We start from the raw sequence: 21,835 nt of genomic DNA, 5'->3' as shown, positions 1-21,835 counted from the left end.
GTGGGCCATCGATGCTCTGTAGTGAGACTTCGTGTCGAAACAGAAAGTGGGGCTCAGCTGTCAAATGTGTAAACTGCTCTTACAGAGGACCTGAGTTCAGTTCCCAGCACCCTAACTGGGAGGCTCACAGCATCCTGTCACTGCAGAGGACCAAACACCTCTGTCCTTCATGGGCACCTGCACCCTCATGCCGAGAGACACACACAGACATTAATACACATGATTAAGAAATAAAAATACAGTGGTAGAGCGCTTGCCTAGCAAGCGCAAGGCCCTGGGTTCGGTCCCCAGCTCCGAAAAAAAAAAAAAAGGAAAAAAAAAAGAAATAAAAATAACCAGTTTTTTGAAAAAGGGAAGAAATATCAGCGAGGTGGCTCAGTGGATAAAGCCACTTGCTGCCGAGCCTGGTGACCTGAATTTAATCCCTGGAAGCCACAGATAGAAGGAAGGAGACTCCCAAAGGCGTCCTCTCATCTCCAAAGGCATCCTCTGGCCTCTACATGCTTGTGATGGCACATGCCACCTACCTCACGTAATAATGATAAAATAAAGAAGGGACGGTGATAGGAGAGAAAAGAGAAGAAGGGGAGGGCAGAGCTTAGGTCAGACAATAGAGCAGTTACAGTGTATCCACGGGGCCCTGGGATCTGGCACCATGTAAGCCAGGCTTGGTGGCCAACATCTATAATTTGAACACTAAGGAGGTAGATGTGGGAAGACCAGGCATTCAAGGTCATCCTTGGATATACATTAAGTTCAAGTCTAGCCTGGGCTACATGGAACCCTGTTTTGTTGTTGTTGTTCGTTTTTTGTTTTTGTTTTTGCTTTGTTTTTTTAAAAAGAGTCTTTTATTCCATCTTGATTTTTTGAGACTGGGTTTCACGGAGCCTGGACTGGTCTCCTAATCATTACCTGGCTGAGGAAGACTTTGACGTCAGGATTCTCCTGCCTCAACTTCCCAAGCAATTGCAAGTGTTAAAGATGCCCATCTCACAGAGCTGCTGTGCCATCCACTGTGGTTACACGTGTCACTCTCTGGCAGTACTGAGGGCTGGAGAAGCAGACGTCTCCAACATCTGCCCCTCAGTAACCCCACTGTACAGCAGGGAGACCACAAGCATGGTGGTCAAGAACTGCCTCAGAATTTCCCTGCATCCCTCTTCCCTCCTCCCTCCTCCCTGGCGACCTGGTTCTCCTCTCAGTACCAAATCTGGGCCTTTGGCACAAAGTGGATTAGGCAGCTGCCCCAGGAGGCCTGGCCGGGTCATGGCCCCTGGCCGGTGCCTGCCACACCCACCCTAGTGCCCAAACAGGGCCCCAGATCTTCTGTGACTCGATCCCTCCAAATTCCGGTGATCCGCCCCGGTTCCAAATTGCCGACCGATCCCGGGTCCAGTGGCAGACTGAGCCAAGCCTCAACCAGGAAGGGCCTCTGAGAGACCGGGACGCCATCACCACCAACCATCTCGGACCTCAGCCTGGGATGAAAATGCCATTGACCTGGGGCAGCTGGTTCCTCCTCAGTGGTGAGCGAGAAGGGGTCCCCCACCTCATCAGCCAGCTCCCTGCACCTCCAAAAGCCTCCAGACAGAGAGGAAGGCCTCCCTGGGAGGTGTGAGCCTTCTCCAGGCCTGCACTATAAGGAAAGCAACTTTGCTTCTCTCTGGAGCAGTTAGCTCTTGAGAGGAGGCCTATAGGGCAGGCTGGAGACTGCCACTAAGAGATGTCAGCAGGGAGGCTTTAGAGCAGCCGGAGCAAAGCAAGCCACATAGTTGACTAGTGTCGGGGCTTCCAGACTCTTGTTGGTGGCTTGATTTGGGGTGTCTTTGTGGTAAGGTCTTCTATAGCCCAGGTTAGCCTCTAACTTACTTTCTAGATGAAGATGACCTTGAACATCTGATTTGCCTGCCTCCTCTTCCCTAGTGCTGGAATTTCGGGTGTGTGTCATCATGCCAAGTTTATGGGGTGCCGGGGGGTTGAACCCAGGGTTTGACAGGCACTCTACAGACTAAGCTACATCCCGAGTACCTTTATGCCTCACTGTTGACCTGGCTAACCCGGAACTCTCTGTGTAGACCAGGCTGGCATTGAACTCACTGAGATCTGCCTGCCTCTGCCTCCTGAGTGCTGGGAATGAAGGTATGTGCCAGCATACCCAGCGATGGAGGCTGCTGTTGTGCTCTTGTTGTTGTTGAGACAGAATCTTGTTATGTAGCCCAGACTGGCCTCACACTTGAGACAATTGTCTTGACTCAGCTTCCTGGGTGTGACCACGGTGCCTGGTTTTTGCTACTTAGCCACAGCTCTCTTAACTATATATAAGTGGGCCTGGTTGGCGGTTTCAGCCAGAGGTCCTCAGACGCAGGGTCGATTAGCATCTATTGTCTCCCTACTTCCGAGTCCTTTCTTCTAGTTAGCAACCACCGTGAGAAGGATGTTCACCTGAGGCCCGACTTCCTAGAGAGGAAACCCAGGGCTTGAAGAGGTGGCTTTCTGGCCAGAGACTCATAACGCAAATGGCAGAACTCTGCCTTAAGCCCAGAACCTGCCATTTCCATCTGCATTCTTTCAACTGGGAAGGGACTGAAAGCCAGGCCAAGTCTGCAAGTGTGTCTCCTGTGAGATGCGCCAGTGCCGAGGAGGTGTCAGACAAGGTGTCGAGAAGGAAGAGTGAGGACCAGCTCTGCTGGCCGGGACTTGTCCGTCTGTGGCAGTGAAGGGGTGGGGGAGGCTCGGAATGTGGCTCTGACTGTCAGGTGCTCCCCTAACACTGATGAAGCATTGAGTTTGATCAGCAACACTTCGTAAACTGGGTGTGGTGCTGTGAGCCCGGAATCTCACTGCTCAGCAAGCAGGTGAAGGCAGAGAGATTGGGAATTCAAGGTTATCCCTAGCCACGGGCCAAGCTTGAAGCAAGCCTTGACTATCTGGGGTCATAGACAGAGAGGGGCGGGAGGTAAGGGGACCAAAGGAAAGGATGGAAAGGAAAGAAAAAGAGAGCAAGGGGCTTCACATATCTGCTCTCGAGGCGAGGGTCCTCGACAGGCAGAAGGAGCACTCCAGGCTGGGGTGAAAGACTTGGACAGGCCCTGATGTTTGCGAGAGGTCACAGACACAGTCGGCTACATGAGCAGAGTAGCCGGTTTGAGTCTCAGCCTGGCGCCTCTCATGGAAAACTCTCTGTGTCCCACCTTGCTCTGCAGAGTAGTGGCTATGCCAAGCGTCAGGCCAGGTGGCAGGGGACGTAGAATTCTTTTTTTCATATCAACCTTGAGGAAATGGAAGTATGTGCAGAAAGAGACACACTACACACAACATGTCTTTGTGAATGCCTCGCTTGCTGGTATATGCCAGAAACTGAGGAGACTGGGGCAGGAAGATCGGGAGCTCCAGACAAGCCTTCTCCATCGTATAGGAAAGTTCAGACTCCACTCCCTGCTCAAAATTAGGTGACCGAAATATTGAGGGTCAGAGAGCTACAGGTAGGAGGAGCTCAGAGTCAATAGCAGGGTATTTGCTTAGAATTCCCGGTGAGGGGCTGGGGGCGTGGCTCAGTGGTAGAGCTCCTGCCTAGAATCCCCCAGTGAGGGGCTGGGGGTGTGGCTCAGTGGTAGAGCCCCTGCTTAGAATCCCCCAATGAGGGGCTGGGGGCGTGGCTCAGTGGTAGAGCCCCTGCCTAGAATCCCCCAGTGAGGGGCTGGGGGTGCGTCTCAGTGGTAGAGCCCCTGCCTAGAATCCCCCAATGAGGGGCTGGGGGCGTGGCTCAGTGGTAGAGCCCCTGCCTAGAATCCCCCAATGAGGGGCTGGGGGCGTGGCTCAGTGGTAGAGCCCCTGCCTAGAATCCCCCAATGAGGGGCTGGGGGCGTGGCTCAGTGGTAGAGCCCCTGCCTAGAATCCTCCAGCAAGAGCCTCGAGTGAGCCTAGTATGGGTAAGGTTCTAGGTTTTATCCCAGGGGAAGTGTGGGTAAAGGAGGCACAACTCTTGATTTTGTCTGACCTTGTAGACACTGGGGATGTCACCCTCTGAGCTTTTCACCTCTTGTCAAATGAGGCGACAAGTCAATTCTGCCCCTTCTGTTCTTTCTCAGCCTGGATCCTGAACGCCGGGGCTGAGATCTCCATCACCCCCGAGCCTGCTCAACCTGCAGAGGGGGACAATGTCACGTTGGTAGTCCATGGGCTTTCTGGGGAACTGCTTGCCTACAATTGGTATGCAGGGCCTTCGATCAGCCTTACCTTCCTGGTGGCCAGTTACATTGTCAGCACTGGTGATGAGACCCCTGGACCAGCCCACACAGGGCGGGAAGCTGTGCGTCCCGATGGCAGCCTTGATATCCATGGTGCCCTACCTGGGCACACAGGCACCTACATCCTGCAAACTCTGAACAGGCAGTTTCAGACGGAGGTGGGCTACGGACACATGCAGGTCTATGGTGAGCCACCCCCTCTGCCATGTCCGGGACTTTCTACTCTCTTCCTCATCCTTACCCCTCCTTTGAGGAACAAAAGAAACAACAATTTATTCTTTAAAATAGCAGTGTGTGTGTGTGTGTGTGTGTGTGTGTGTGTGTGTGTGTGTGTGTGCGCGCGCGCGCGAGCGCGCATGCACGTGGAAGTCAGAGAACAACTTTGGAGAGTCAGTGCTTTCTTTCTACCCTGTGGAACCCAGGTCATCAGGTTTGGTGGCAAGCATTTTTCCCACTGACCCATCTTGCAAGTCCTTTTAAAGTAGGGTGTGGGTGTGGCTAAATCAACACAAAACGTGCTCACCTTCTCCATTCTGGCTTCCAGGATAATGTCTGTCTTCCAAAACCATTCTTTGTCACTATGGCTCGGGGTTCAGAAGTACAGCTTGGTGGTACTTCGGTGCCCCTCCCCTCCCCCTCTGTCTCTCGCTCCGCCCATAGAGATCCTGGCCCCTCCCACGGTCATGGCCAACGACACTGCGCTGGTGGAGCGTAGGGATACCCTTCGTCTCATCTGTAGCAGCCCCAGCCCCGCTGAGGTCCGCTGGTTCTTCAATGGTGACGCTCTGCCCGTCGCTGTCCGCTTGGGCCTGTCCCCTGATGGCAGGATGCTGACCCGGCATGGCGTCCGCAGGGAGGAGGCAGGCGCCTACCAGTGTGAGGTGTGGAACCCGGTCAGCGTCAGCCGCAGCGAGCCGCTGAACCTGACGGTATACTGTGAGTCTTCCAAGGCACCTGGTATCCATATCTCACAGACGGGGAAACTGAGGCCAGGAGAAGGACTCTACAGTCACATAGCAAGTCAGAAAGCAGGCTGGGGAAGGAGCCAGGGCCCCTCTTAGACTATACCTGACTTTATAGTGCAGGTTATGGCTGACAATGTTAGGTCGATGTAGGACCCTGTAGCTGAGAGAGGGAACACACACCAGCCATCCAAGGTATCCGGAGGTGGAGGGAAGATCATTATTCAGACCAGGCCACCGCATATGTCTGGCTTGCACCAAACTCAATCTGCAGCACCACAAAAATGCTTATGTGAGTATATGGCGATCAGCCCAGTCCTAGAGAACTGGAGACGGGATCCTGAGCTCCTGTCCTTGTCATCTGCATTTTAAGTTCAAGGTCAGCCCGGGCTACATGAAGGTCTGTCTGAAAAGAGATAGGAAAAAGGAAAGATGCCTAAAGAAACGGATAACGTGGGTTAACTGTCATTGGTCGCTGGAACTCTGGGCTCAGCGGGGACATCACAAAAGCTCATCACAAAAGCTCATCACAGAAGCGCGTAGTACTTCCTGTGCCAGCAGCTGTGTGCGTCAAATCCTAAGAATACAAATGACCAAGCTGTTCAGCTGTGGGAGTGGGGGTGGGGGTGGGCACCCAGGAGGCAGAGGCAAGCACACGGCTGTGAGGTCAAGTTCAACCGGGGCTTCATAATGAGGCTCTTTCTCAAAAAAATAAAAATAAAAAAAGGTAATAATAATAACAGTAATAATTTCAAAAATAAGGCTGGCATACAGAAACTAAAATTCTAGAATCCTACAACCAGAGGATTCAGGTACCAAAAACTCTAGACCCAGAGACGAAGCTATGGATGACTGCAAAGCCTAGGAACACTAGAAGTAGAGCCCTAGAATCAAGTTCTAACAACTGAGAGTCTAGAACCTTAGCTAGGGCCTGAGAAGCCTAGAATCTAAAAGCATGGATTCTTTTTGTTTGGTTGGTTTGATTTTTGGGGTTTTTGTTTGTTTGTTTTTGTTTTTTTGTTTTTGTTTTTCAAGACAGGGTTTCTCTATGTAGCCCTGGCTGTCTTGGAAATCACTCTGTAGACCAGACTGGTCTTGAACTCAGAGATCCACCTGCCTCTGCCTCCCAAGTGCTGGGACTAAAGGCCTGTGCTATCACTGCCCAGCTCCACACACTCTTTTTGACAGAAACAAAACAAAACAAAGCACACAGACACAAACGAGTTCTCAGTGAAGGGCTAGTGAGTCTCAAGACTGCAGTGCTAGAAGTCAAGATGTGACAGAAACATTCAAGCGCTTTCTCCCCTCTGCTCAGCCCTGCCAGCCAGCCCCAGGGACCCAATCTGGTAGACAGAAGACCTGAGGTGCACTCCTGTGTCCCCTCCAACCCCACCCCACCCCTGCCCCTCCTGTGTCTCTCCCTCCTGCCCTACAGTCGGCCCTGAACGAGTGGCTATCCTCCAAGATTCTACCACCCGCACAGGCTGCACTATTAAAGTGGACTTCAACACGTCCCTCACCCTGTGGTGTGTGTCCCGGTCCTGCCCTGAGCCAGAGTATGTGTGGGCCTTCAATGGGAAGGCCTTGAAGAATGGTCAGGATCACCTGAACATCAGCTCCATGAGTGCAGACCACGAGGGCACGTACACGTGCATTGCTAAGAACTCCAAGACGCTGCTGTCTGGCTCTGCCTCAGTGGTGGTTAAGCTGTCTGGTGAGTCGGCCCCGGCCTGATAGCTACCTGCTCTCTAGAGAGTCCCAGCTGGCCTATGCTGACTGGGCCACCATTTTCCCAGAAGATAAGTGGATTCCCAGCACACTCTTTGGCTATGTGTGAACAAGGTGGCATATCAGATCATCCCCGTCTTGTCTAGGTTCGAAAAGAGGCAGGCAAAGCCCGTGGCATAGAAAAGAAATGGTGACTCATATCCTCTGCCTTGAGGTTAGACTGAGACAAACAAGCGTCCCCTTCTGTGAGGTGGCAGAGTCAACACCAGGGTCCATGTCCTTCCATGCAATTACCTCGCTTAGTAAAAAAGGCACCAGCTTTACCCCAAACCCAGGCACGTAGACCTGAACTTCTGCCAACTAGATTGTGTGTCAGTTAGTCCAGATAGGATGTGGGCATTCGTGAGTGCCCATGTCTAAGTGCCTATGCGTGTGCTCTCTCTCTCTCTCTCTCTCTCTCTCTCTCTCTCTCTCTCGTGTGTGTGTCTGTCTGTCTGTATGTATGTACGTATGTCTGTGTTTCTGTCTCTCTGTTTCTCTGTCTCTTTTTTTCTCTGTCTCTGTGTCTCTCTCTGTATCTCTATCTCTCTGTCTCTCTCTCACACACACACATCACATCTGTGTCTCTGTGTCTCTGTCTCTGTGTCTGTGTCTCTGTGTCTGTCTCTGTCTCTCTCTGTCTCTCTCTCTCTCTCTCCCTCTCTCTCTCTCTCTCTCTCACACACACACACACACACAAACACACACACAAACACACACACACACCCCACAGCTGGAAAACCAGACAGTTGTGGAGAAGCACACGAGAAATACTGTCTTCACACCTCTCTTCCACACATGGTTGGGGGCGGGGGGCGGATCGAGGGACCTGCGGGAACAGAGTTCATGCCACAAGAAGATCAGGAGTTCAAGGCCATCCTCAGCTACGCAGACAGTTCAAAGTCAGCCTGGGCTACACAATACCTTGTCTCAAAAAAAAAAAAGTCTCATTAATTCTACCTGGGTTTCTTCTCAAATGGCCATTGTCCCTTGGGGACAGTGGGAATCGTCCACCCCCTCCTCCCTCCCTTCTTCCTCCACTAACAGGCTGGGTCTCATGCTCACGCAGAGCAAAGATGACTGTCACAAAGGTAAGTGTGCCTCCTGTCCTTCCTGTGAGGGACCTTTGCTGGAGACAGGGTGGACGAGATGACCTCAGGGCCAACATGGGAGGTATCCAAGGTCCGCAGGTAGGTGCAGGGTGTACCTAATATAACACTCCCCAAACTGCTTCTCCACAAGATGCCAGAAATCCTGTGGCAGGTGCTGAGATTGAGACAGAGAGACATGGCTGTTATCCCCCCTTGGAAACAAGCTGTTGTGATGGAGGAGGCATGGTCTTTCTCTGACCTCAGAGGGATCAGAGAAGCTGCCAGTCAAAGAGAAGAGGGAATGCCTCAACTCTGGGCACTGGTGTGGGAGACATAAAACCCTCTAGTCAAAGGGAGGAGGCACAGCCTGGAAGAATTTCCAGGTCACTAGGAAACATGACACTACTTTAAATTTCCTAGTCTGATGGGGAGACACAAATCCCATTTTGGGAACCTGCCAAATCTGATGGGGGAGTATAATGTCCCCACTTTTTATTAACATTTTCTATAGAACAGAGACAATTATTCCCAACTTTGGAGGTCTCCAACCTGATCAGAATGTTTCACTCCCAATAATCTACAATTTCTCAGTCTGATGGAGGAGACAGAAGCTCCCACCTTCTAGGGAATCTTAAGCCAATGGAATAGTCTTCCCAGCTTCTTGGGTCCCAAACTTGATTGAAAAAATCTAGAATGTCCCAATCTGATGGAGGAGACAAAATCTACACTTTGTGAGAATTTTCCTTGTGATATAGGATGTACAGCTTCATCTCTCCTAGAGTCTTCCAATCTGATGGAGGAGTCTTGGGTCTGCTGCTCTCACAGAAAAGACACTGTGTGGGAGGAGAAGTTCCAATCATCTGATGGGGGAGACACAGCCCCATATTCTAGGATTTCCAATCTGATAGGGGAGGCATGGCCCCCCAGAGTTTAGAATTCTCTACCCTGATGGAGGAGACATGGCCAGACCCTGTGGGGTCTTCCAATTTATTACATAGGACCTGCATCATTATCCAAGGCTGAAATCCAAACAGGGGAGATGTCTTTCTGGCAAGTACCACTGAGAAAGAGTCTATGTGATCACCTTAGAAATCACCTCCATCCTCTGCCTCCTCCCCAGCACCTCATGAGGAGCACCATCTGTGGGGGAGCTGGCCAAGGGATGGGGAGGACTCCACACCACACTCAGCGCAGTCCTGACAGTGGTGGTGGTTCTCTCCCCAGCCGCAGCTGTAGCCATGATGATTGTCCCTGTACCAACTAAGCCAATGGAAGGTCAGGACGTGACCCTGACTGTCCAGGGCTACCCCAAGGACCTGCTAGTCTACGCCTGGTACCGTGGACCTGCCTCAGAACCCAACCGACTGCTAAGCCAGCTGCCATCAGGGAACTGGATCGCCGGCCCAGCGCACACAGGCCGGGAGGTGGGCTTTGCCAATTGCTCACTGCTGGTGCAAAAGCTGAACCTCACGGATGCCGGACGCTACACACTCAAGACCGTCACACTGCAGGGCAAGACCGACACTCTGGAGGTGGAGCTACAGGTGGCCCGTGAGTGAGCGGCATGGGGTGGGGGTGCACCCAAAGATGTCTTCCTCCTCCCTCACATGTCTGTGGGACACAGGCATGTGTCTCTTCCATCTGACCCGAGTGTCCCATGTGAGCTCTTGCCTCTCAAACGGTCACATCCACCGAGGTATACGCCATATGGATATAGAGCCATAAAGAGGGGTGTCATGTGAGGGTGGGCATCTTTTCTCCTTAGTTCAGTGGAAACTAAACCATGGGGATCCAGCCTCTTCCACCATACTGGGGAATCGGGGTGAATGCAGGTGTTTTCCTCCCCCATTAGACATGGCATGAGGGCAAGAAGTTTCCGCCTTCAGACACCAGAGCTCTCCCAACCTGAATGTGCACTAGGATGCAGGCTGCTAGGTGTGTCTCCTCCATCAGACAGAGTTCTCTGTTGGGAACCACCTCTCCCCCATCAAACTGGGGGGCTCCCACAGTAGAAAACCATGTCTTTCTCATCAGACTGAAAATTGTGTCTCCTCCATCAGACTGGGAGCTCCCAGAATCAGGGACTGTGCCTCCTCCGTCAGACTGGGAGCTCCCAGAGTCAGAGACCATGTCTCCTCTATCAGACTGGGGACTCCCAGAGTCAGGGACCATGCCTCCTCTATCAGATTGGGAGCTCCCAGAATCAGGGACCATGTCTCCTCCATCAGACTGGGAGCTCCCAAAGTCAGGAACCAGGTTTCCTCCATTAGACTGGGGGCTCCCAGAGTCAGGGACCATGCTTTCTCCATCAGACTGGGAGCTCCCAGAATCAGGAACCATGTCTCTTCCATCAGACTGGGGGCTCCCAGAGTCAGGACCATGTCTCCTCCATCAGACTGGGACCTTATCTCCTCCATCAGGCTAGAAGCTCCCAGTCAGGAACCATGCTCTTATAGTCCAAGGCTATGTCTTCTCCATGAAACTGGTATCACCCAGAGTCCAAGGCCATGTCGTCTCCATCAGATTGGTATCTCCCAGAGTCAAAGGCCATGTTTCTTCCATCAGACTAGGAATTCCCAGAGATCTTCAAGACCTTGTTACTAGGGCAGGTGCTCTGGACAGGTGCTCCCAGACGAAGAACAAGAGTCTGGAGTCTTGCCTGTCGCATCAGACTAGACTCTCAAGTCAAATTTCCGGAGCCAGGACCAGTCTGGACCCAGCCACCAGATGTCTGGGTTCTCACAGGCGCACTGCTAAGCCTGTGTGCCTGGGGATTCCTTTCCAGACTCCTTTGTCACAGTCCAGCTGGAGGACCAGTCTACCTTCATGCAGCACCAGACCCCAGATCATGGCACAGGCTGAGCGGGGCGGGAGGGGCCTGCGGGAGGCGCGGTGGGCGGGGCCGCGGGAAGGTCCTCCTGTTGACTGACAACCTCCTCCTCGTCCCCGCCCCGGTTCTCCTGCACAGCCCTGGAGTAGCCACCGCCACCTCTTCAGTAGCAGCGCAGGCCGCTGAGACCTGGAGAGAATCGTGCCCTTGCAGCATCTCCCTGCATCCGCCCCTGAGCCCAGGACCGCTCACCTGCAGCACGGATGCGGGCCGTGGTCCCGCCATGCTGCCTCCATCTAGACTTAGCGCCGAACTGTGGGAGAGCTGCCCAGTCCATAAACGTCCCAATGAATGCACGTGGTTGTCAGCCTTTCCTTCCACCGCCGCCAGCCTGGCCAAGCGCAGCTTGCTTTGGTACCCAGCCCACAGCATGCCCAGGCTGGGCGCATGCGCATCTAGGGACGCTTGACCCACGCCCCCTCAGCTCCCGGGCAGGGCCTGGCGCCCTTGCATAGGTGTGCAGTTCACACGGAAGTGTAACCCGTTCCTCAGGGAGCTTAGGATCCGACCTCTCCAAAAAGTGTGGAGTAGAAAAAGACCCGCCTCACTGGGTAACTCCTGCCTTCACCCAAGCCTAAGGCAGGGTTACTTCCCCTCAGAGAATAGTGTTTCTCAAGGGACTGTCCAGCACTTTCTGGGTCTCATCCATTACATCAAGAACGCAACTGAACGAGGTGGTGCATGTCTGCAATGCCATCAGAGCCGGAGGCAGGAAGGTTAGGAGTTGAGGGCATAGCCCAGTCTCCCCAATGAAGTTTAAGACCAGCCTGGCTTACAGGAGACAGTATCTCAAAAAAAAATTTTTTTTAAAGGTATAGAGAAACTAAATAGAGTTGACATTGTAAAAGTATCTTATATGAATCTAGGATTTTATATATATATATATATATATATATATATGTATATATATTTAAATGCTCAGAAGTTCATTGTTGAGAGTAGAGTGGAGTCCCCACGATGTCTTCAGCAATAGACTTCTATCTTCCTCAGCCCAGGGCTTTCAGTTTCTCAATCACATCAAGTACCTTAATGGCTGCCGGGTTCTCCCCCACACCCACCCACCCCCACACTTGCAAGGGACTCTGAGAAGTGTGGTCTTTCTTTTGGGTCTGCTGTTGCCTCTGGTCAGAGAGAATAGTTCCAAAGTGAGAAGCTGGCAACCTCTGCTATGATGAGTTGAAAATTCTGCCTCCCCAGCTAGACAAAATGGACTCTTTCACATGCAGCCACTGCGTTAAGAGGCACAGCCAGATCCCAGAAAACCTGGGGAACCAGGGATGCCACCCGAGGCTGTGCAGATGGGACTCTGTATGAGGGCTGGATGTTTGATTAGGCCAGCAGGAGAGGGAGAGGGAGGAAACCTCTAGAGATTCTAGGTCAAGCTAGATTCTGTATCCTTAGTACAGGGAATCTCAGGTGTCCCCACAACCAAGCCACACATCCCTCTGGGCATCTCTAGGCGCCATCTCAAGCCAGTATAAGTCTCCTTCATTTACAGTCCATGAAAGAAACAATAATCACCGTGAGATATTAACAGTTCTTGTAGTCAGGGTTGGTGGTGAAAAGCACTTAGCTCGGGTTCCAAACCCCCAAGAGAGCGATAATGAGAATAATGTGGGTAGTTTTATTTTTCATTTCTGAGGATTGAACCTAGGACCTGGTCAAGACTAGAAAAGCTACCACTGAACCACGCCTCCAGCCCCTCACTGGGGGATTCTAGGCAGGGGCTCTACCACTGACCACGCCCCCAGCCCCTCACTGGGGGATTCTAGGCAGGGGCTCTACCACTGAACTAAGCCTCCAACCTGCCCACCATTTCCTTTGTTTTTATTGAGGCAGGTTCTTACCATGTAGATCAAGCTGGCACAGAACTTTTGATTCTGCCACCTATATCCCCTCTAGTGTCAGGATTCTGGGTTCGTGCCACATAACCAGGTTACTTTTGTCCTTTTATGTCATCAATTCCTATAACATGTTATGCATAGTTACTGCCAGTTCTGTCTTTCACAAGTGAGGAAACTAAGTTTTCAGAGTGCTGTAAATTTTACTCCAGCTATTGTAGTTCTCAAGCCTGCCAGAAGAGGGCGCAGTTCGTGTTTCTGAACAGGCAATACTAAACATCTGCTCTTTGCACTTCTTCATCTGTAACACACACCATCATTAGTACTTGCCTCTTAAGACTGAAGAAGCTATGAATATGCAGGAAGAAACCTGCCCCGAGTGTTGTCAATAATGCTCATGACCCACAACAAGGAATTTGCCTTTAGTCACAGACAGATAGAAAACAAACACATTTATTTAAGGCTAAGGGTGTAGCTCCTAGTGTTAGAGCTATTACAATTCCTCAGTGAAGAGCAAAAAATGTGGCTCAGTTGTAGAGCCCCTGCCTAGAATCCCCCAGTGAGGGGCTGGGACATGGCTCTTGGCTAGGATGATGAGTCCCTGGGTTCCATCCTCAGTAGTTGGTGGAAAAAAACAACAGCAATGTGTTTCTGTGGGGCATCATCCCACACGTGTGGGTCTTTCTCGTTTTGTGTAAAACTTAATAGGCGTGTTGTGAAAATAATTTATTCTACCTTCCGGCATAACCCTGTGCCAGTGTAAGTTCATGCAACCACAATATCACTTCCAACAGCATCTAGGCCCTGTGATATGCATGAAGTGTCTGAGGCTCCCCTCTAAGATTCACCTTGAAAGGGGCTTCAGTTCCCAAAGCTCCTAAATGTTTTTTTTAAAATACACACATCAATCTCTGTGAATCTGAGGCCAGCCCCATCTACAGAGCTGTTTCCAGGACAGCCAGCCAGGACAAAGACACCCTGTCTCAAAAGACCAACACACACACACAAACACACATACACACACACAAACACACATACACACACAAACACACATACACACACAAACACACACACACACACAAACACACATACACACACAAACACACATACACACACACATACACACACACCCATACACACACACCCATACACACACACAAACACACATACACACACAAACACACATACACACACACAAACACACATACACACACAAACACACATACACACACAAACACACATACACACACACATACACACACACCCATACACACACACAAACACACACACACAAACACACATACACACACAAACACACATACACACACACACAAACACACATACACACACACCCACACACACACAAAAAAACACACAAACACACACACACATACACACACAAACACACACACACACACATACACACACACATACACACACACACACACACGCACACCGTAGCTAGATGAGTCGGGGTAATCCCAACTCTCAAGATACTGAGGCAGGGGGATTGTTTTAAATTTGAAGCCACACAGGGTTACAGAGCAAGAACCTCTGCCTGAGAAACAAAAAGAGGAGTGGGAGATTTGCTGTATTGGTGGAATGCTAGCCTTCGGTGCATGGAGCCCTGGGTTTGTCCCCGGCACCACATAAACCCAGTAAGGTGGCCTCCGATTGTAATCCTAACTCTCTGGAGGTGGAGGCAGCAGGGAGGTCAGAAGCTCCAGTTCATTCTTAGCTCCATATCGATCAAGATCCAAGCCAGTCTGAGGTACAGAAGACCCTGCCTTTGGCCAGGTATGGTGGTGCACACCTTTAATCCCAGAACGAACATGGAAAGCAGACACAGAAGGATCTCAGTGAGTTTGAGGCCAGATTGGTCTACTTATGTGGGTTCCAGGACAGCCAGGGTTACACAGTGAGAGCCTGTGCAAAACAAGACAAAACAAAGCAACCCAAAGAAAGCACGCAGAGGGGAAAGAGATGGCTCAGTGGTTAAGAGCACCATCTGTTCGTCCAGAGGTCCTGAGTTCAATTCCCAGCAACCATATGGTGACTCACAAGTATCTATCCTGGGATCTGATGCCCTCTTTTGGCATGCAGATGTATACATACAGATAAGGTACTCATATACATAAAATAAATACAGAAATTTTGAAGAAGAAAGAAAAAGAAGAAGAGGAAGAGGAGGAGGAGGAAGAGGAAGAGGAAGAGGAGGAGGAAGACAGACAGACAGACAGGAACCAAGCAGAGAAGGGGAGAGGCAGTTTGTCCCAATTTTAAATTAAGAAGTAGGACCACACAGGATACCTCAGGCTGAGGCCTCCACCCAGACAGGTCACTGGTTCTCCACCACCAGTGAGGCCACCAAGCCTTCTGATACTACCAGCCCAGGAGGAGGGTCAGGGAGTGGGGGGAGCACCTCCAACACATCTCTAGCTCCTTCTGCCCTGTCCCCAGATGCTCTTTCTCAAGCATGTGCATAGGTGGACTTGGGCTGGACAGGGAATGACCTTGAGGCCACACACACAATGGCCCAGTTGCCTGTGGAGACCAGCCAGGAAAAGGAAGGAAGCCTGACCCCATTTTTTTTTTCTCTGCAGACTGGAGCGCCAACGTGGGGAGGGAATAGGACAAGGAGGGGGCCTGGAGAGGAGAGGGAGGAGCCTGCAGGGGAGGGAGTGGGGCCTGCAGGGAAGGGGAGGGGCCTGCAGGAGAGGGGAGGGGCCTGTAGGGGAGGGGGAGGGAGCTGCAGGGGAGGGGAGGGGCCTGGCGCCTGGCTGCCACTGTTCACCTTTCAGAGCCAAGACAGGTATTTCACCCATGCATCCCATTCTAATCTCCAGTGAGGGGGCCACACAGCAGCTGCCAACAACTGGTGGGAGCTCTTGTTCAACCTCCCTCTCTCTCTCTGTCTCTCTCTCTGTCTCTGTCTCTGTCTCTGTCTCTCTCTCTCTCTCTCTCTTTCACACATACACACACACACACACACACACACACACACACACACACACACACACACACACACACAAACACCTCACAGGAGAAAATCAAAGCCTCTAGAGCTAAGGTTTCTTCTCCCTTCGGTCGATTGACAGCACTGGACCTTTCTTGAATTTCCGTGGGTTTGTTTTGTGCTCTGGGGGCAGAGTTTTGCTACACAGCCCAGGCTGACTTGCAAGGGCCTCCTGAATGCCAGCAGGACAGGTGTTCCTGGGGCACCCAGCTTCAGAGTCCTTCCTAAGGCGGAAATGCCTCCCTCTCTTCACACTTCTCCCACTCCCTCCTTTACGTCCCAAAACCCCAGAGGAGTAAAGCAAATAAATAAACATAAGAATTGGGCTGGTGGGGGTTGCTGGACAGCAAGGTGGCTTCTGGGTACACACATTGGCTCTGGAACCTGATGATCTGTATTCCATTGCCTACATGTCATGACATGAGCACACACCCACATAAATGAAAGAAAGAAAGAAAGAAGGAAAGAAAGAAAGGAAGGAAGGAAGAAAGCCCAAGAATTGAGCTGGAGGATACAGCACAGCTTGTCGAATGCCTGCCGAGTATGCACAAAGCCAACACCACATAAACCAGGAAGGGGGATGCACACCTATATTCCAGTGGAGGAGAAGGCCGGAGGTTTTAATTGAGCCCCGGCCTAACCTGGACTACAGAGTGAGACCCTGAAATAAAAGACCCACTTTCTTTGGCTGGGTATCATGGGGCACACCTGCAATCCCAGCACTCCAGAAATGAAGCTGTAGGCTCACAAGTTTCAAAGTCATCCTCGGCTACAAAACAAATTTGAGGCTAGCCTGGGCTGCCAAAGAAACTATCTCCAAAAAGCAAGAATTAACAGAATGGCCAAGTAAGGCTGGAAGTGGGTCTTTGGTCACAGGAATGTCCATAGCCAAAGGTGGCCAACTTGAGGTTCATCAAGGCACAGAACTGCGTGAGTGGTTCAGTATGCCAGAAGTCTAAGACCAAGACACTGGTGAAGGAGATCACACCCTGAGGACTTCCTGTCTGGGCTGGTAGGCAGCCATCTTGCTTTGGCCTCACAGGAGTCTCTTCTCTGAGATACACAGAGAGAGATACACAGAGGCAGATGGGACAGAACTCAGGCTCTCTGATAAAGGTGCAAATCTTACCAAGCCAGAGCCCCACTTTTATTTAGATTTATTAATTTACTTACTTACTTAATGGAGACAGGGCTTCTCTTTGTAGCCCTGGGTGTCCTGGAACTCATTCTGCAGACCAAGCTGGCCTTGAACTCAGAGAGCAACCTGCCTCTGACTCCCAAGTACTGAGATTAAAGATGTGTGCCACTGCCCAGTAGAGCTTCTCTTTTATGAGCCCACTTAGCCTTAGTTATGCTTTTATGGGTTCTGTCCCTAAGGTGCAGTTTCTTTAAGGGGTTAGAGTACATGGGAGTGGGAAGCACACACTGTCCCCACCTGCGTTGCCCACCTTCAAGGACAGTGCCAGGAAAACAACTGGTGCTCCTCAGACACTTGATAAAGTGAGCGTGTGAGTGAGCGGGCAAGCAAGCACCTCGGACCTGCATGTGGGCCGTGCAGTCTGTATGGGAGCCGTAAAGTTTAAGGGTGAGTATTGAAGAGGGCAACAGGGTCTCCAGCCTCAGCAGCCCAAATAAGAAGCAGAGAATTAGGGAAGTCTGTAGACAAGTCATTACAGTGATATCTTGAAAGCCGTGAACAAAGAAACACAAGAACATGGAATTTAGATAGGAGATGAGAAGCAGCCTCCCAGCCAAGGACATTCAAAATATGCATTAGAGGGTGGGTGTGGCTCAGTGGTAGAGCCCCTGCCTAGAATCCCCAGTGAGGGGCTGGGGGCGTGGCTCAGTGGTAGAACCCCTGCCTAGAATCCCCAGTGAGGGGCTGGGGGCGTGGCTCAGTGGTAGAGCCCCTGCCTAGAATCCCCAGTGAGGGGCTGGGGGGTGTGGCTCTGTGGTAGAGCCCCTGCCTAGAATCCCCCAGTGAGGGGCTGGGGGCGTGGCTCAGTGGTAGAGCCCTTGCCTAGTACTATGAGTCCCTGAGTTCAATCTCTAACATTTTAGTACAATGGAAAAATTACAAATCGGGCTGGCATGATGGCTCCACTGACAGAAGAATTTACAGCAAAAGGCAAAAGACCTGAGTCCAGTCCCTAGAACTGAACCTGAAAGAAGAGAACCAAATCCTGAAAGTTTCCCTCTGACCTCCACATGGCAGTTTTGGCATACAAAGCAGCACGCAATGTGTGTGTGCAGACACAGTACTGCTGCTGCTGCTGCTGCTGCTGCTACTACTACTACTACTAATAATAATAATAATAATAATAATAATAATAATAACAACAACAACAACAACAATAATGACAGAATTAGGTGTACGTGAGTTTCCTGCTGCTGCTGTAACATATAACCACAAATTTGGTGACTTAAGATATGTCCCCTACAGCTCAAACTAAGACATTCCCTGAGATGCCCTCTCAGGGCTCCAGAGAAGAAATTCTGCCTCTCACTCCATTCTTGGAAGCTGCCAGTCAGTGGTCCTCTGACCTGTGGGGCCTCTAAGAGCAGAGGTAAGTCCGCAAGGAAGCCCGTTACCGACAGAGGGCGCTGCATGTGCCACGGCTAGGAGGAGACTGGTGGGGGTCACAGCCAGTATGTCCCAGGGGAGAAAACAAGAGGAATATCAAGGAGGGTGGAACAGAGGAGGGTGAAACAGGGGTGGGAGTCATGACAATTGGTCGGTCGCCCGAGGAAGGTGGGAACTGTGGAGAGCTCTGGGCAGAGAACAGACCAGCTATGACTTGGATGCCACCCGCTCCCCTGCAGTCGCCTGTGAAGACCAGCCTCACAGGAAGGGAAGAAAAGAGGCAGGGGCATGTCAAGCTTTGAGGCCCAACAACTACCAGACAAAGCAGAAAAGCAGGTGAGGGGGGACCAGAGAACAGAGTAAGACACACATCCCCTGGACCCTGAGACACAGGGGCTCCGGAGGGAAGTGGATGTCAAGTGGGCTGTGGTTTTTCACCCATCTGTGAAGAAGCCTTGTTTTCTCTCCGACTTCCCCTCCCGCCCCGCAGAGCTGCCTTGTTTGTTTCCCCATCCTTCGTTTATGATGGGAAAGGTTGGATTTCCCCTAACCCAGCAGACACCTCTTCCCTCTGCCTAGCCCTACCCTCCCACCTCGGGAAGCCCCGTGTGGCCTCCCAGAATGTCCCAAAAGGATGAGTGTGCTGACATACCCTCTGTTACCCATTCATCCAGCCAGCCAGGCCCCCAAAAGAGGAAGGAGGTCACCCGCAGTCACCCAGCATGTGGCCAGCTGGGAACATCAGGACTTCACCTTCTTATGCCCCTCCCAGAACCCCAAGACACTCATGTGAGAAACAGGTCTATAAGGAGATTCTAACAACAGAGGCAGTCTGGATTCAAACCCACGTCTCTGAAGGATGGTTTTGCTGTAAGCTTAGAGGCAAAGGCCTCTAAGATGAACAGGATTTGGCTCTATCACCTGACTTATGGCTCGAAAGACAAACCTGTCCCCCCAGATAATCATGGCCCAGCACATAGGGAAGTTCAGGAAGCAGTAGGAGCTGAGAGTAGTCAGGAAGGGCTTCCTGGAGGAGGGGTACAGCTCTCTAAGGCTCTCTTAAGTATGGGATGGATCAGCCTACATGTTCCCTAGAGATGGAAGGGTATATATGAAGGCCCAGGGCTAAGGAGAATCCTGAGGTGTTGTAATTACACCCACTGCTCTTCTGGTTAAAGTGTAAACAGTTCGGCACAACGTGCATTCATTCATTCATTCATTCACTCATTCATTCATTCAATAAGCACTTCCAGGAGTGGGGACATATGTGGAGAGAGAGTGGTGATTACCATGTCTCATTGGATCGTGACCTTGACCTGGGAATCAGAGAGGGTTCTGGAAGAAGTGCGTAGAAAACGAGAAGGGAAAAAGAAGAAAGGATGTTCCAAGCAGAAGGAATAGCCTCTGCAAAGTCTGAAAGTAGCTTCTCAGAGTGACGCGGTTTACCATCTGCCCGTAGTTCCTGAAGCTTGGAGTCGTTACTCAGAGAGGCCATCCCTGTGACCCATTGAGAACTCCTCCCTAAGGCACAGGGAGCCACAGAAAAATGAACACAGGGCACAATAGGTTGTGCCTCGGAAGTGAGCCTCCTCGATGCCTACCGGGTTGAACACAGCGAAGCCACTAGATTTTGTGCATAGGTCGCAGGAAGTGGGTCCAGAGGCCTTTCTTCAGTCCCGGCCTGTGGTTGGGAGGTTGGCTCGTAGCTGCCTCCAGGTGGCGCCAGTGAGCCGCCTGCCGAGCCTCTTCCGCTACAAAGGTGGTTCTGATCTGAGCAGGGCATTGCGGTCTCCCCAGTCGCGTGCCCATGCTCCCTGACCTGTTAGAGGACAGGGATCTGTTCCCTTTTGCATGGGGCACTTTTCTTCTTACTCAGACTATAAGAAGCCCATGGTGTCACCACCAGACCTCCCCATACTCCTGTGAAACCCTCCTGGGCTGGAGCTGTAAGGGGGCATTGGGGGGAGAGGGGGTCTCATATCCAGGGTAGGAAGCACGCCTGTTTTATAAAGAGGGAAACGGAAGCACGGGAAAGCGAAGCCCTGCCACCCCACCGAGCTGCAGATGAAGCCGCAGGCGCCTCTGTGCCCAGTTGACCCCCTGTCTGCACCTGCCTCCCAGCCCCACACCCTGGGTAACTCCCCTGGCACAAGGACCAGGGGAATTTCTGCCCCGACGGCCTCTGGGCCACTTGCCTGCCCTTCCCGGCGCCAACCCCAGCCGGAGGTTAAAGTCCGGAGCCAAGCCTGCGGCTCCTGGCAGATAGGAAGAGAGACGAGCCTCAAGTCTCTGCGGGGACTCCCCTGCTACCATAGGTCTCACACCCATCCTTGGGAGGCAGCATCAGCTCCAGGAATTCTTTTCCCGTTACTGATTCTATGGCCTTAAACGTGGAGCTTCACCCCTCCCCTTACTCCAGACTCAGTTCCCTCCAGCACTGAGCTCCAGGGTGCAAGAGAAAGAGAGACTGCACTGTGGATGATGAGTTCTGCGAACCCTGTGTGAGATCCTGAACCAGCCAGCCCATTGCTCCTTGCCTCAATTTCCCCAGCTGTGGAGTGAGGACATCTGGTTTGGTAATGGTTAAGGCTCCAGGTCGGGAAGAGACAGCTTGCACTTGGCCTCCCCTGCACAGAATGTTACGTCCTAAGTATCTGTAATTTTTTTTTCTTTTCTTTTCTTTTCTTTCTTTCTTTCTTTTTTTTCAAAACAGGGTTTCTCCGTGGCCTGGCTGTCCTGGAACTCTCTCTAGAGACCAGGCTGGCCTCGGACATCTGCCCGCCTCTGCCTCCCACCACAGCCTGGCCTTTGCATTTTTATTTTTTATTTTTTATTTTTTATTTTTTTTTTTGTTCTTTTTTTCGGAGCTGGGGACCGAACCCAGGGCCTTGCGCTTCCTAGGCAAGCGCTCTACCACTGAGCTAAATCCCCAACCCCTGCATTTTTATTTTTTAAGCTTATTTTTATTGTTTTGTTTTGTTCTGTAGGACTGTCTCACTATGTAGCCCTGGCTTGCCTAGAACTCACAGAGATCCCCCTGCCTCTGCCTCTGCCTCCAGAGAGCTGAGATGAAAGGCCAGTATCGCGCAAGGCCCTGGGTTCGGTCCCCAGCTCCGAAAAAAAAGAACCAAAAAAAAAAAAAGAAAGGCCAGTATCATATTGGGCTGTTTTCCTCTTTGTCTTGTTGCAGTTCTGGGGATTGAATCCAAAGCCTCCCACTTGCTATTCAAGGGTTCTACTATCCAACCCCTCTCCCATCCGCTCATTGGTGGATTCTAGAAAAGCCTATTACCACCAAATTGGACTCCTGTCCAGTACCGCAGCAGCAGTGCTCAACGTGTGGGCCTCGATTCCCACAGGGGCCGCACATCAGATATCCTGTACACCAGATGACTTCCATTCTGATTCATAACAGTAGCAAAATTACAGTTATGAAG

At 51.4% G+C, this 21,835-nt stretch overlaps 1 protein-coding gene and 1 long non-coding RNA gene across 3 annotated transcripts; one reads left to right on the top strand and one right to left on the bottom strand.

The window, feature by feature from the left end:
• The first annotated feature begins 1,356 nt into the window (after nucleotides 1-1,356).
• Nucleotides 1,357-11,253, top strand: Ceacam16 (CEA cell adhesion molecule 16, tectorial membrane component). Of its 2 annotated transcripts, NM_001169579.1 has the most exons (6): nucleotides 1,357-1,526; nucleotides 4,089-4,433; nucleotides 4,908-5,183; nucleotides 6,645-6,923; nucleotides 9,292-9,618; nucleotides 11,036-11,253. In NM_001169579.1, exons 1-6 carry the CDS (start codon nucleotides 1,484-1,486, stop codon nucleotides 11,044-11,046), a joined length of 1,281 nt encoding a protein of 426 aa, NP_001163050.1. In that variant the 5' UTR covers nucleotides 1,357-1,483; the 3' UTR covers nucleotides 11,047-11,253. The 2 variants fall into 2 exon arrangements, with proteins under 2 accessions (NP_001163050.1, XP_063139284.1); XM_063283214.1 differs by lacking the exons at nucleotides 1,357-1,526; nucleotides 4,089-4,433 and having other exon boundaries at nucleotides 4,857-5,936.
• LOC134482896 (uncharacterized) lies at nucleotides 3,544-4,525 on the bottom strand. Its single transcript, XR_010059603.1, has 2 exons — nucleotides 4,237-4,525; nucleotides 3,544-4,142 (listed from the first exon to the last, which is right to left on the bottom strand). It is a non-coding gene; the product is annotated as an uncharacterized LOC134482896 (long non-coding RNA).
• Nucleotides 11,254-21,835: the final 10,582 nt, after the last annotated feature.

This window comes from Rattus norvegicus, chromosome 1, assembly GCF_036323735.1.
Source record: "Rattus norvegicus strain BN/NHsdMcwi chromosome 1, GRCr8, whole genome shotgun sequence".
Taxonomy (NCBI): Eukaryota; Metazoa; Chordata; class Mammalia; order Rodentia; family Muridae; genus Rattus; species Rattus norvegicus.
The sequence above is the reverse complement of the archived record's forward strand: the minus strand, read 5'-3'. Positions and strand labels throughout refer to the sequence as shown.